This window comes from Somniosus microcephalus, chromosome 1 (genome assembly GCF_052327205.1).
Source record: "Somniosus microcephalus isolate GS21.2 chromosome 1, FLI_Smic_1.0, whole genome shotgun sequence".
NCBI classification, from domain to species: domain Eukaryota; kingdom Metazoa; phylum Chordata; class Chondrichthyes; order Squaliformes; family Somniosidae; genus Somniosus; species Somniosus microcephalus.
Genome location: NC_140987.1, coordinates 463,331,479 through 463,346,039, shown reverse-complemented (window position 1 = coordinate 463,346,039; position 14,561 = coordinate 463,331,479). Strand labels below are relative to the sequence as shown.

At 41.5% G+C, this 14,561-nt stretch overlaps 1 protein-coding gene across 6 annotated transcripts in view; it reads right to left on the bottom strand.

The window, feature by feature from the left end:
- Positions 1-3,867: 3,867 nt before the first annotated feature.
- The window catches only part of LOC147125397 (calcium-binding protein 39-like), a 73,065-nt gene continuing 62,371 nt past the window's right edge, over positions 3,868-14,561 (bottom strand). For 5 of the 6 annotated variants that reach the window (XM_086002487.1, XM_086002458.1, XM_086002479.1 and 2 more), the window contains 6 exons: positions 8,492-8,610; positions 6,100-6,268; positions 5,945-6,004; positions 5,758-5,823; positions 5,424-5,567; positions 3,868-4,265 (listed from right to left, as the gene is read on the bottom strand). In XM_086002487.1, coding sequence (XP_085858613.1) covers positions 4,077-4,265; positions 5,424-5,567; positions 5,758-5,823; positions 5,945-6,004; positions 6,100-6,268; positions 8,492-8,610 — 747 coding nt within the window. In that variant the 3' untranslated portion in view covers positions 3,868-4,076. The remainder of the gene's footprint in view (positions 4,266-5,423; positions 5,568-5,757; positions 5,824-5,944; positions 6,005-6,099; positions 6,269-8,491; positions 8,611-14,561) is intronic. The other variant, XM_086002473.1, reaches the window with a different exon arrangement.

Below are 14,561 nucleotides of genomic sequence, written 5' to 3'. Positions count from 1 at the left end.
AAGTTCCAATAAAACCAATTTTAAAACAGCGGTTTCGAATCGCTACCCCACCTTCCAGTTCTGACTGCAGGGCTTATAATTATTGATATTAAAACAGACACGTAGTTTGGATGAGAGAAAAAAAGTCAAGTTTTATTAACTAACAGAACTATAATCAAAATATCAAACTATCCCACACGAACACAGTAATTACAGTAAAATTGCTTAACAGGGGGGTTGCAGACGGCAAAAATGAGGGATACAGTGGCTACAATGTTATTTAAACAATCTTAGCAATACCCTTAAATCACCACCCCTTAACTCCTGCTAGGTTGCCTTGTTGAGGAGTCAGAACACCCTGCTCACCTTTGGTCCAGCGAAGTAAGAGAGAGAGCTAGCTTCTCAGCCGCTATTTTTATACCTGGTGAGGTCCTGCCGTTCTGCCTTGCAAGGGCTGTGTGCAAAATTCCCCACCCAAAAGGGTCCAATACACAAGAGAAAGCTGTGATTGGCTAACTCAAAGTGGTTAGACTGGGTTAATGTGTCTTCCGGAGCTTCCTGGGCTGAAACAAAAGGGAGATACAACTGCTCTATTGTCCAGTGCTGGGTGATTTAAAACCCATTCAAATCTTGAACGATTCCCATTCAAGGTGCAAAAGTCTCTTCTGCAGTTTAGATGTATCCACTCGATATACAAACAAATGCTAATAGCATTCAATTGTTTTGTCTTCGGCCATGTGGTGACAGCCATTTTCATCCCTGGAAATTTAAAAGCACATCGCCCAGGGATTCTTTAATCAAAAAAAATGAATCTTCAGAACTGTAAATTATTGCGAATTCTTACAACTAGGGGACACAGATTTAAAGTTTTGGGCAAGAGATACAGGGGGGACGTGAGGGAAAACATTTTTACACAGCGAGTGGTGAGGACCTGGAACTCGCTGCCGATGGAAGTGGTGGAAGCGGAGACACTCCATGTTTTCAAGGGGAAACTGGGTAGGCATTTGAGGGAAATAAACTTGCAGGGCTACAGGGATAGAGCGGGGGAATGGGACTGACTGGATTGCTCTACAGAGAGCCAGCACAGACTTGATGAGCCAAATGGCCTCTTTCAGTGCTGTTATGACTCTGACTTCTATGGTTTAGCTGCATAAGTATAGTAAAGAATCTCAATTTGAAAAGCCCAATGCTGTTTCTCTCTCTCAATCTCTCCTGCCTTTGTCTCTTTTATCCTCTCTTAAGCTTGATCGAGTTTTTTTCATGAGGTAACAGAGAGGGTTGATGAGGGCAATGCGGTTGATGTGGTGTACTTGGATTTCCAAAAGGCATTTGATAAAGTGCCACATAATAGGCTTGCCAGCAAAGTTGAAGCCCATGGAATAAAAAGGGACAGTGGCAGCATGGATACGAAATTGGCTAAGTGACAGGAAACAGAGAGTAGTGGTGAATGGTTGTTTTTTGGACAGGAGGAAGGTATACAATGGTGTTCCCCAAGGGTCAGTACTAGGACCACTGCTTTTCTTGATAAATATATTAATGAGTTGGACTTGCGAGTACAGGGCACAATTTCAAAATTTGCAGATGAAACACAACTTGGAAGTATAGTGAACAGTGAGGAGGGTAGTGATACTTCAAGAAGACATACACAGACTGCTGTAATGGGCAGACACATGGCAGATGAAATTTGATGCAGAAAAGTGCGAAGTGATAAATTTTGGTAGGAAGAACGAGGAGGCAATATAAACTAAAGGGTACAATTCTAAAGGGGGTGCATGAACATAGAAACCTGGGGTATATGTGCACAAATCGTTGAAGTTGGCCTTCTTCCATGCTGCAACCATTCTATTATTCTCTCTCTCTCTGTCTCCTCCTCTTTCTATATGTCTAACCCCCTTTCTCCCCTTCCTCTTTTTCTCTCCTCTCTCTGTCTCAAACCTATTTGGAGTTTAAAGCAAACATACATATACATTTTGCAAATTAATCATAATTTATGTTCCTGTGTATATTATTTAAAAATCTTGCATATAGCTCGCACATTCTGTAACTGTTACGTTTACTTCCTGTCACACTTTAACATGTCCTCGGATCATTGTGAGGAATTCTATGGGAGCTTACTGTGCGCAAATTGGCTGCCGCGTTTCCTACAGTACAAGTGACTACACTTAAAGTCCTTCATTGACTGTGAAGCACTTTGGGATGTCCCGAGGTCGTGAAAGGCGCTATAGAAATTCAAGTTCTTTCTCTGTATGGGACATTTGCTAATATACAAAGATTTAGACCTATGAACTGATTTTCTCCCCTTTTCCCCACACTACTGTAGTTCTGAACCAATTACAGGAAACTTTCGATTAACTGGCCACTAAATAACCGGAACGCTCTATCCACTGGCAAAATTCAGGAGTCGGTTCAGATAACTTTTTTTACTCCATTTGTGGCTGTGCAAGCGTGTAGCTGAAGCTGTTGCTAAGCTACAGAGACGCTTGCAACTTGTGCCGATTGTTTTGAAGCTGTAAGCAACAGGGTTTGTTGCTTTATATGGAGCTCTGAGCTCTGTATCTTTTACTATAGCGTTCGGTTATCCGGCATTGTTGATGGACCGGCACCACGTCGGTCCCGTCCGTGCCGGATACCAGAAAGTTTCCTGTACTAGGTTTATAAGCTAACTGTGGTGATGACATGCTCTCCTTCCTTTAAGGGGGAGAACTTGACTTTGATTCCTGAGGTCCCTGTATGGGGGAGAGGAGGGGGTTTGTGAGTGTGCTTTCATGTCACATTATTTTGGTTCCATGTATTATTGTTACTACATGCTGCACTGCACAACGTCTGGTACTTTGTTGCATCTTTAATGTAACAAAACATCCTGGGGCCCGCACGGGAGCAATGTAGTTAGAATTCGGTGAGCTGACCAAAAACATGGTCTAAATGGTGGGTTTTAAGGAGAATTTTGAAGATAGGAGAGTTGCAGCAAGACAGAGAAACAGGGAAAGGATTCTAGAGTGACGGGACTAATGGATGAAAGTTCTACCAATGGTGGAGCAAAGAGAGGGGGCATTGGACAGTAGAAAAGATTCCAAAGGGTAGAGTGTGGTGATGAGATGCAGGACTGGTGAAGGTGGAGGTGGGGTCGTGAAGGAACTTGTGAACATGGACCAGGGCTTTAGCTCAATGTAGAAACATAGAAGATAGGAGCAGGAGTAGGGCATTCGGCCCCTCGAGCCCACTCCGCCATTTTCAATACGATAGCAAAATACTGCAGATGCTGGAAATCCGAAATAACAACAGAAAATGAGAAAAGATTCTGATGAATCGACCTGAAACGTTAACTCTGTTTCTCTCTCCATAGATGCTGCCTGACCTGCTGAGTATATCCAGCATTTTCTGTTTTTGTTCAGATTTCTAGCATCTGCAGTATTTTGTTTTTGCTTGAAAAAAATATATTAATTTGCTTCTATTCCAGTGTCGCCCATTGTGGCTGCCTGCATTTCTGACGAGTAAATAAACAATGAGTAACAGACACGGTGTTTGCATGTGTACTTGAACCTTGTGTGCTTGTTTTTCACCGTACCAGTTTACCAACGGAGTGCAAGTGCTGAGTGTTTTACTTCCTTGGATACTGAATGGTGGTGGATGTTTGAGAAGTAAATACACACGTGTGAAGTACATTTATCCGCAAGACATTGTCTACTAAATTTAGTGTATGTGGCTAAAACGGTGTCACCGTAGCCTCACCTAGGGCTGGCCCAGGAGAAGCAAAGTACTTCAAAACGTGCGTGTTCTGCACGTCTTAGTCTAGCTGCAGATTCAAGTTTCTGCAATAGGTTGTGGTTCACGGCGAATTGTCCATTCAATTACTGTAGCTACTTAATATAAACAAAATAATGACGTATGTTACAGATGTGCACACAGCTGTAGATTTTATTTCAATGTAAACCCAGGTGTGCAAAAAACGGATTCACATTCTACAATAAAAAAGCACTTCAGATCACATAAACTGAAAGCATTTATCTGTAGTGCCAGTTACACAGCTTCAATCCTTGTGTTAATGGTGTTGCCCAGCACCTTCAGTCCTCCGCCGCATTTAAAACTGGGAAACCAAGTTAAGTATCTACTGCTGCAGGCCTTTTTAAATCTCGTATCTGCTTGATCAAATAGGTCTTTTCATCACAGAACTGTTCATCGTCCGTCCGATCAGACTGAAACTTGCTCAGGAACTCGATCAGTTTACTTTGATTCTTTAACAGGATATCCAAGACTGGTTGGGTTTTGCTGGGATTTGCCACAAAAACCTGTTGGAAAAAAGAAAATTACCACAATTAATAAAATAGCAACATTGCATTTATACAAAGTGCAACTCAGTGACAAACTTTGCTGCAGTTTGGTAACTATTGCTAATCATTCTGATTAGAAACTGGTTATGTGTTATATATATATATATATGGGCTTGAATTTAAACTGGTTGCAATCCTGGCATTGTATGAAATCTCACCTGCTGATCAGGGGAAGGGCATCTAATCTGCACAGGACCCCGGGCCCCCGACAGCTGAGCCTCTGTTACGATAATTATAACTTTAAACCACAAAAATAAGCATTTAAAATATAATTCCCCCCCATTGTCTTAGTTTTGACTTTAATTTTACATTTTCTCCTTTCAATCGAACATCCTCTACTCCGATAGCAAAATACTGCGGATGCTGGAAATCCGAAATAACAACAGAAAACGCTGGAAAAACTCAGCAGGCCAGGCAGCATCCGTGGAGAGAGAAACAGAGTTAATGTTTCAGGTCGAAGACCTTTTGTCAGAAATCTACTCCGACCTTCTATTGTTTAAAATAACATCAATTACTTCCCTTTCCTTTCACCTCCTGGATTCTGTCATCAATTTTGGAGGAGGCAGACATTTCCAACAATTTAGGTTTGATGGATTAAAACACAATTTTCCAGTCGAGCAATAGCCTACCTGAAGTTTGATGTGCAGTCAGGTCACTGATCAGAGCAGATGTCACTCTCCACAATCCAGGGGTACTGACCTCGCCTCAGATCAGCCAACTCACTGACTGTGGAATCGAGACTCTGACCTTCTGCTTCAACTGCACTGGGCCAGAGAGTGACCACGTCCATCACTCTTAATCCATGTCAAAAATGGAGGCCACAGGACTAATTCCTCAAAGGTCATCATAAAAATGGGAATATATTATTTTTGTAGCCTCATGGAATTCTGTTGGCAAATTCTTTATCCCAGGAATTCTTTCCCCTTTATTACTTTTTAAGAAATATTACAGATGTGATGTCCTTTTCATCTCCATTTAATCAAATCATTGTATGTTTTCAAATAAAGGTTTGCACGATCCGCTTGCTCAGGAATATGAAACCAATGTAATTACGTTATCATAAACATGTCCTTCCGCTCAGTGCTGGGGTGAGATTACCAGGAGAAAAAGTTTTACCTTGAACACGTGAAAAGCTTCAAACTGGATATTTCTGCTCTTGTCCCTCAGTAAATTCATCATGAGTTTGAGATTTTCTGGTTTGCTGATGTACTTTGACATGATGGTGTAATTATGCCTGTCCAGCAGCAATTCCCCTAGAAGCTTTTGGCAAAGAGGAATGCAGTCAATAGAAAGCCTGAGCACGTAGAAAATCACTTTAGTCATTCAAAAAACTCATTTTTATTCCACAATTAATGGAGGAGGTTTCAGCTGTGCAATGTTATTTTGCCCAAGGCGGTGGTAGTGTTTATTATCAGTATAAAGGAATGTAAGGAGGAAAGAATTCACGTACCTTCAGACACTGACGCTTCGTCACATAATTTTCAGAATGCAGCAATTTCTCATATTCAATAAATATCTAAAAATAAGCCAAATTTCATGTTCATGCTTTCTACTATTGTAGCTTCCTTTATTGTTTGAGCAGTACCAAGATATTTAATAAGAATAAACCATGAAATAGAATAAAGAATTAAACTTACTCTGTCATAATTTTTTTCTAAAAAATGTGCAGAAACAGGCCTGTGTCGGGTGAGCAAATCCTGAAAATATTTGTGAAATATCAGTAATTGTAAAGTGAATAAAACCGTGTAAAGTAATCTGCCACTCGCACTGCTGCTGAGAAAGGATCATTTACCTTAAATGAAGCAAAGGCGTCCGAGGCTATGTCAAAAGTGGACAGTTCTACATATCTGAAGAAGTCATAAAACTGTTCTGAGTAGAGAATTATTTTGGCCAAAGGCTCATGACGGATGCATTCTCGCAACATAATGCCACAATTTAGTGCAATTTCAGGTGTCTCGTATCTATGCAACAGAAAGTAATAGGATTTAAGTAGTGATAATTCCCATCACTTTCAATTTAAACACTATGGCCCAGAATTTCTTGAAGACTTATACCGAAACAACCACCTAAATATGGCGTAATACCGATTTTCGGTGCAAAAGATTGAGGAAGTGTGTGTAAGTGACTTACACCCGTTTTTACACTATTCCTAAATTTCCTTGATCTTTTACGCCGATTCTACAAAACCTCTGCCGAAACCGTCTGCTGCTCATTAACATCGTCCCCGCCTCCATGTAAAAGTGCAGCTCATGCAAATTTCCTGAATTTACTCCAGTTCTGAACGGTCTGTAAACTTACACAAGCAAAATTTTAGGTGCAACAGGACACAGTCATATTTCTGGTGTTTTATGGCGATAAGTTTCAGAATTTTTTTTTAATTTCTCCTCACAGACCTACAATGTATTTTGTGTCATTGAATGATTCTTTACGGCATCAGAATGATTTGCATTAAAAATTGAAAAGCTGCTACAATGTTAAACATTGTGTCTAATGTGCATAACTTTAATTTTCACAGATAGAGAGACTTAAAGAAGGAATATGGCATCAGCTCAGCAATTTCCTCAGCCTCAACCTTTCCACTATTTTATGCTGGTTTTATGCTGAGTTTCAGGAAATTTCAGTGTAACTCGGCGTACATATCAATATAAGTTGCTGGTTTACGCCATTTCAGAAAAATCTGGACCCATCGTATTTCCTTTTTAAATATACATTGTTTATTTTTGCTATAATGATATACTACAGACTAACAAGTTGCATATAATTGATAGTAAGTTGTTAAATAGTTTTGGCATATTTAGAAATTGTGTCAGTGTAATTTACACAATCGCAGCATTTGCTGTTGCCTAGCAAAAGCATAAACCCACGCTGACTGACTAATGACAGTCCTCTGAGGGGGAAATATGTGGGTTCGCTCTGGGCTGAGTGGCTCCAAGATGCAGATGACAGAATTTTGGAACCAGGCAGGTCTATAGTACTTCAGCTGACAGCCTGTCTCTTTAAAAGGATCCAGAGAGCCACATGACCCTGCAACCAAACCCAAGTGGTCCTAGCTAGATTAACAGCAGGATTATTGGTGCAGTGAGCTGGTGCGCTGTTCAGTTTAACGTCTAGTAGCCCCCCGGGATTCTTGAGGCTCCCTAATTCTTGATTATTGTCAATTTGCACTGAAACTGAATTCGGCCTTAAGGGAAGAGGGTGTCCCTCACAGGGAGCGGGTATGTGGACTCTATATCCAGCAAACAGTAACTCAGTAGCTTGGTTCTGTGGCTTTTAAACATGAGTAACCACAAGTTAGACACCGGGCTGACCAAGAAAGTAAAATAAAGCAATTTAACCCAAAACCTAATACTTGGAACAAAAATAGAATTCCCCTTGGACACACAACATAAATCTAAAACAGGAATAATGAATTTCTAATAGAAGAAAAGGATCTGACACTTAAACAAAATGAAATCAATGAGTTCCCATGACTCTTAGTTATCCCTTGATAGGTTCTGTTTTATTCTGTAAACTTGTTATATAAAACTTGGGCCTTGAAATTATGCTGAGAGATTATAGGAATGAGCGTTTAATGTGTTCATCTGAAAACCCTGTTCACTAACTCAGCAGTGACGTCAATCCCATTTAAAATGACACTTCTGTTAACATATTAAGAGTTCGAGTTGACAATCTTAGGCTCAGGTTTTGACTTTTTTTTAAGTTAAGAAATAGCTGGTGTCAAAACAGTACGAGCTGACTTCACAGGTGATTCCAGGGGCTGTAATAAAGAACAATCCACTTATGAGTCTGCACAGCAGAGAATGCTGGAAGTGCAAAACTAGGAGAGAATGATGCTCATATTCTGATGTTAAAAATACACCTTTTTATTTAATCTAAAAATACAATAATTGAATATGCTGTATACATTATACGTGGAATAATGTATGGTCAGGGGTGAGTGGGACCAGACTGTGCGGAGAGCGGGACCGTCAAATTCAGGGTGCAGGTATGTAACATTAGAGCTTAATGGGCATCTGCTGCTGGTGATGCAAAATTACAGAACAATAACGCAGAGTCCAGTACAAGAATGTGCAGTTCAGTGGGATCTAACTTTCAGGAAAAAATAAAAGGTATTTTGTGTATAATGTGGTACAGTAACCATGACTGGCTTTTAAATGATAGTTTTTGAATTCAATGATGCTTACCCTTTTAGCAGCATGAACAGAATCTGCACGTGTGAGGACACATACTCTACTGTTGGAGTCCTTGTGCCAATCTGTCTGCGGAGAATGTTGTTGAAGATCTGTGCTACATCCTTCTTGCCCTAAAGTGAGCGCAAAAGGAAATTTAGGAACTCCAGATTTTCTAAGGCTTAACAGTGAAACAAGTCAACTGAACATAAATGAATGCAAAATACAACAATAACAGGCGAAACAATGGAGTTTAATATAACATATTTTACACTCTTAAGTCAAAATTCATCTTAAAAGGAAGCATCTTGGATTCAAAAGGTTTGTGTTTCTTCATCTGCATGACCACACCAGGAAGGGTCGGGGTGAAAGGATATTTGCTAGTCCTAGCCTCTTTGGGGCTATCCCGGATCAGGCGTATTTCTCAGATGTTCACTTTCAACTAAAGTTTGAGGTAGCCGAATCCTAAAGACACTTAACTGGGTCTAAAGGTCTGGGCTATCTCTCCCTAAAGGAAAGGAGCAACCCGAGAATGTTACCGTCCTCCAGATAGCACTTTTAATAAGTTTAGCCAGACTGTAACGTCCCGGATATTATGAGGGTCCGGGGATCTCCTTCAGAAATGTACCTCTCCAGCAAAGAGTGTACAGAGATTGGGTTTGCAAGTTATTGATACAGAAGACTTATGTGAGACAATTCTAAAAACATATAGAGATTTATTAAAAGAATCGACATGCAATTTACAGTTGGTGAATCAGTCAATTGCAACATTAACAGTTCTAAAAAGAGAAAAAATACGATCTTTTTAACAGAGAATCTTACTTTTAAATCTCAACTTCACTACAGTATTACAGTTCTTAAAATTTTCGATACAAGATATCCATCAATATCAAATTACCTTCGATCCCTGAGGTACAAAGAATGGAAGACCACAGAGCCGCCTCTGTAGTCGAGAATTGCTTTGCCCGATTAAAGCGAGTCTGATATCCCATTTGAGACTTCAGTATTTATACCCTTTTTCAGTTGTATCCCATAAGGTTTCTGCTGATCCATGTTAATTATCACTATTCATCTTTCTGCTGACCTCTTGCAATTCTTACTGCTACATTGGGAGTTTTTACCATATAGGTGTGAAGGCAGATGTCCCTTATTTCATGTGTCATCTTTACGAGGGCAGATGTTCCTTATCTTATGTGCCATTTTTAAGAGGTTTAATTTAAATCACTTATCCAGGGTTGACCATTGTTCTGTTCCAAAAAGGCCAGCTACTCGGAGCCACCCATTCTTCTGTTTCAATTAGGTTATTTATTCAGGGTCAACAACTTGTCCTGTTTCAATAGCCAGAATTTTTTCATAGCTATTTCATAGTTAGGTTTCTAAATTTTCAAACCCAGTTTGTCATGTTTTACAGAATTTATACAGTAGAGTTCCTTATAAGGTACTCTTCAGGGTCAACCACTGTCTTGTCTCAACAAGGCCAGAATTCTTTCATAAGGTAGTGTATTTTTCTAAAAAGGCCATATAGTATATTTTTCTAAAAAGGTTATATAGTATATTTTTCTAAAAAGGTTATATAGTATATTCCTTCACAGGGGGAGCGGGTGGTCGGGTCGGTGAAGAGTTGGTGGGGCAGGGACCATGTGTCTACCCCCACCCAGAGAACTTTTGTCCCTTCCAGACTGGAATCTGAACTGTCTCCGAATCAAGATGTTAGTGTTTTATTAATTACTTTTAAATTAAATTACAGAAGAGACCGATATGCATTTATAAAATCACGATATTACATTTAGTGATTTCATTAATGATATGACATAAAATGAACAAACTAATTCTGTTTCTATTGTACCTCAAAGTCGATCATGTGGAGGCCAGCTATCAGAGTGGTTAATAGATTGGAGTTATAAAGTTCCTGAGCTAATTGGGCCACAGCTACAGTCTGTGGATCCTTCTCACTTGTGCCATAAAATATTTCCTTCATTAATATCAAGCTTTTAGATACTTCCTCAGTGACCTGAATAAAATTACAGCTGAGTTAGTTTATATGCAGCCTTGTACTGGCAATGTAGCTGAAAAGATCTCGTGGCAAAATAAATAATCCAAGTAACCTCACTTAATACATCTATTAAGCAACAACCCCGGATTAAGCAGGGACACAATCTTTACACCTGTGTGCACATTTATTTTGTGGGAGGTGTGTGTGGGGGAAATCAGACAACAGAAATTTGCTGGTTGAAGATTGCTGACAAAGCTGGCTCCAGAATAGACTACTTGCACATTACATAGGAATAGGAGGAGGCCATTCAGCCCCTCGAGCCTGTTCAATTAGATCATGGCTGATCTATATCTCAACTCCATCTACTCGCCTTGGTATCGTAACCCTTAATACCCTTTCCCAACAAAAATCTATCAATCCCAGATTTGAAATTTTCAATTGACCCCCAGCCACAACAGCTTATTTTGGGGAGGGGGAGAAAGAGTCCCACATTTCCACGACACTTTGTGTCAACATTCCATTAGACTTTTAAATTATTTTTTGCGCTGTTCGCTAGTTTTAGTGATTTCTGTACTTGGACCCCTCAATCTCTCGGCTCCACCACAGTTCCCAGCTTCTCGCCATTTAGAAAATGCTCTGATCTTTCTTGGGTCCAAAGTGGGTGATCTCACACTTTCCAACATTAAACTCCATCTGCCACAGTTTTGCCCACTCACTTAATCTAGCATTGTCGCTTTGCAACTTTCTGCTCCCATCTACATTATTTACTGCGCCATCGAACAACTTAGTGTCGTCAGCAAACTTAGATATACCCTCTCTATTCCTTCACCCGTCATTTATAAATATGGTGAAAAGCTTATCGAATGCCTTCTAGAAGTCCATTAAATAACATTCATAGACATTAGGCCCCTGAACAGGAGGAGGAGCAACAGCAGGTGCGTTCACATATTGTGCGCCATTTCCTCTGGGTCCAGTGTAGTGAGCATGCACGGGGTGACAGAAGAGCAGCATCTTAACACAGCTAAGAATTTCAGGATTTAGAATGAAAGTTACATATATATATTTTCAATTTTCTATGGCGTTACTCACAGGTAGTCTGGGATCTGGGGCATGGTTGTGATATTTGGCTGCTCTAAGTAGGCAAATCCAGGCAGCTGTAGCTACCTATAAACTGTGGAGGTCAAGTAGAGGACAGCTGCAAGTGCTTCTGAGTTTCAGATTCCAGGTCAATGAATGGTTTTCCTTCTCTTTCTTTTAAAAAATGTTATACATCAAATCACACAGCACAGAAGGAGGCCATTCAGCCCCTCATGCCTGTGCCAGCTCTTTGAAAGAGCTCTCCAATTAGTCCCACTCCCCTGCTCTTTCCCCACAGCCCTGTAAATTTTTCACCTTCAAGTATTTATCCAATTCCCCTTTGAAAGTTACTATTGAATCTGCTTCCACCGCCCTTTCAGGCAGCGCGTTCCAGATCACAACAACTGTTACAAAGTGTGACGTTTTCAGGAGGTGACAGATGACCAAACCAGTTGTGCTCCAGATATGGTCAAGTTTGCCGTTGGACTTGAAGGAACGGAGAAGGGTGGTCAGCTGGGAAGAAGGTTTTTTGTTATTTATTCATTCATAGGATGTCACTGGCAAGGCCAGCATTTATTGCCCATCCTGGAACTCCCTCCCTAACAGCACTATGGCAGCACCTTCACCACACGGACTGCAACAGTTCAAGGAGGTGGCTCACCACCAACTTTTCAAGGGTAATTAGGGATAGGCAATAAATTCCAGCGATGCCCACACCCCATGAATGAATGAAAAAACAAATTTTATTGAATGGCGGAGCAGGCTCAAGGGGCCGTATGGCCTACTCCTGCTCCTATTTCTGATGTTCTTTAATATAAAATTTCTGGGGGAGGATGCGGGTGGAAAGCTCCCAGATTGCACTACAAATATGGTGCTGGTCCATGAGGGGTGGGCAACATTTGGAAGGAACGTGTACAAATTGAAATTTGCTGCTTCACTCGTGGACTACTTGAATTATAAAATATAAGAAATAGGAGCAGGAGTCGGCCATTTGGCCCTTCGAGCCTGCTCCGCCATTCAATGAGATCATGGCCGATCTGCCTCATCTCCACTTTCCTGCATTATCCCCGTATCCCTTGATTCCCTTAATATACAAAAATCTATTGATCTCTGTCTTGAATATACTCAACAACTGAGCCTCCACAGCCCTCTGGGGTAGAGAATTCCAAAGATTCACCAACCTCGGAGTGAAGAAATTTCTCCTCATCTCAGTCCTAAATGGCCGACCCCTTATCCTGAGACTGTGACCCCTGGTTCTAGACTCCCCAGCCAGGGGGAACATCCTCCCTGCATCTACCCTGTCAAGCCCTGTAAGAATTTTGTATGTTTCAATGAGATCACCTCTCATTCTTCTAAACTCTAGAGAATATAGGCCGAGTCTACTCAATCTCTCCTCATAGGACAATCTCCCCATCCCAGGAATCAGTCTGGTGAACCTTCGTTGCACAACCTCTATGCCAAGTATATCCTTCCTTAGGTAAGGAGACCAAAACTGTACACAATACTCCAGGTGTGGTCTCACCAGGGCCCTATATAATTGCAGTAGGATGTCTTTACTCTTATCTTCTTCCCTAGGCAGTCCCTCGGAACCGAGGATGACTTGCTTCCACATTAAAAATGAGCTCACAGGTGACTGATGAGTCCAATGCAGGACCGACAGTCTCTGTCACAGGTGGGGCTGACGGTGGTTGAAGGGGCGGGTGGGTGGGGTGCTGGGGTTGACGTGCGCTCCTTGCGCTGCCTGCACTTGGCTTCCGCTTGCTCCCGGCGAAGAGACTCGAGGTGTTCGGCGCCTTCCCGGATGCTTCTCCTCCAACCACTGTACATGGCCTTCTTTGATCTCACAAAGGCCTTCGACACTGTCAACCGTGAGGGATTATGGAGTGTCCTCCTCAAATTCGGCTGCCCTCAAAAGTTTGTCACTATCCTCCGCCTGCTTCACGACGACATGCAAGCCGTGATCCTGACCAACGGTTCCACCACAGACCCAATTCATGTACGAACCGGGGTCAAGCAAGGCTGTCTCATCGCACCAACGCTCTTCTCAATCTTCCTTGCTGCAATGCTCCATCTCACCCTCAGTAAGCTCCCCACTGGAGTGGAGCTAATTTACAGAACAAACGGGAAACTGTTCAACCTCCGTCGCCTCTAGTCCAGATCCAAGGTCGCCCCATTCTCTGTCGTCGAATTACAGTTTGCAGACGATGCTTGCGTCTGCGCTCACTCGGAGGTCGAACTCCAAACCATCGTAAACACCTTCACCCAAGCATACGACAGCATGGGCCTTACACTAAACATCCACAAGACAAAGGTCCTCTACCAACCTGCCCCCGTCACACAGTGCTGCCCCCCGATTAGCAAAATCCACGACAAGGCCTTTACTCTTATATTCAAATCCTCTTGTAATAAAGGCCAACATACCATTTGCTTTCCTAATTGCTTGCTGTACCTGCATGTTAACTTTCAGTGATTTGTGTACAAGGACACCCAGGTCCCTCTGAACACCAACATTTCCCAATCTCTCACCATTTAAAAAATACTCTGTTTTTCTATTTTTCCTACCAAAGTGGATAACTTCACATTTCTCCACGTTATATTCCATTTGCCATGTCCTTGCCCACTCACTTAGCCTGTCTATATCCCCTTGAAGCCTCTTTGCATCCTCCTCACAACTTACATTCCCACCCAGCTTTGTATCATCAGCAAACTTAGATATATTACATTTGGTCCCCTCATCCAAATCATTGATGTAGATTGTGAATAGCTGAGGCCCAAGCACTGATCCTTGCGGTACCCCACTAGTTACAGCCTGCCAACCTGAAAATGACCCGTTTATTCCTACTCTGTTTTCTGTTGGTTAACCAATCCTCAATCCGTGCTAGTATATTACCCCCAATCCCATGAGTCCTAATTGTGTTTAATAACCTCTTGTGTGGCAGCTTATCGAATGCCTTCTGAAAATCCAAATACACCACATCCACTGGTTCCCCCTGATCTATTCTGCTAGTTACAACC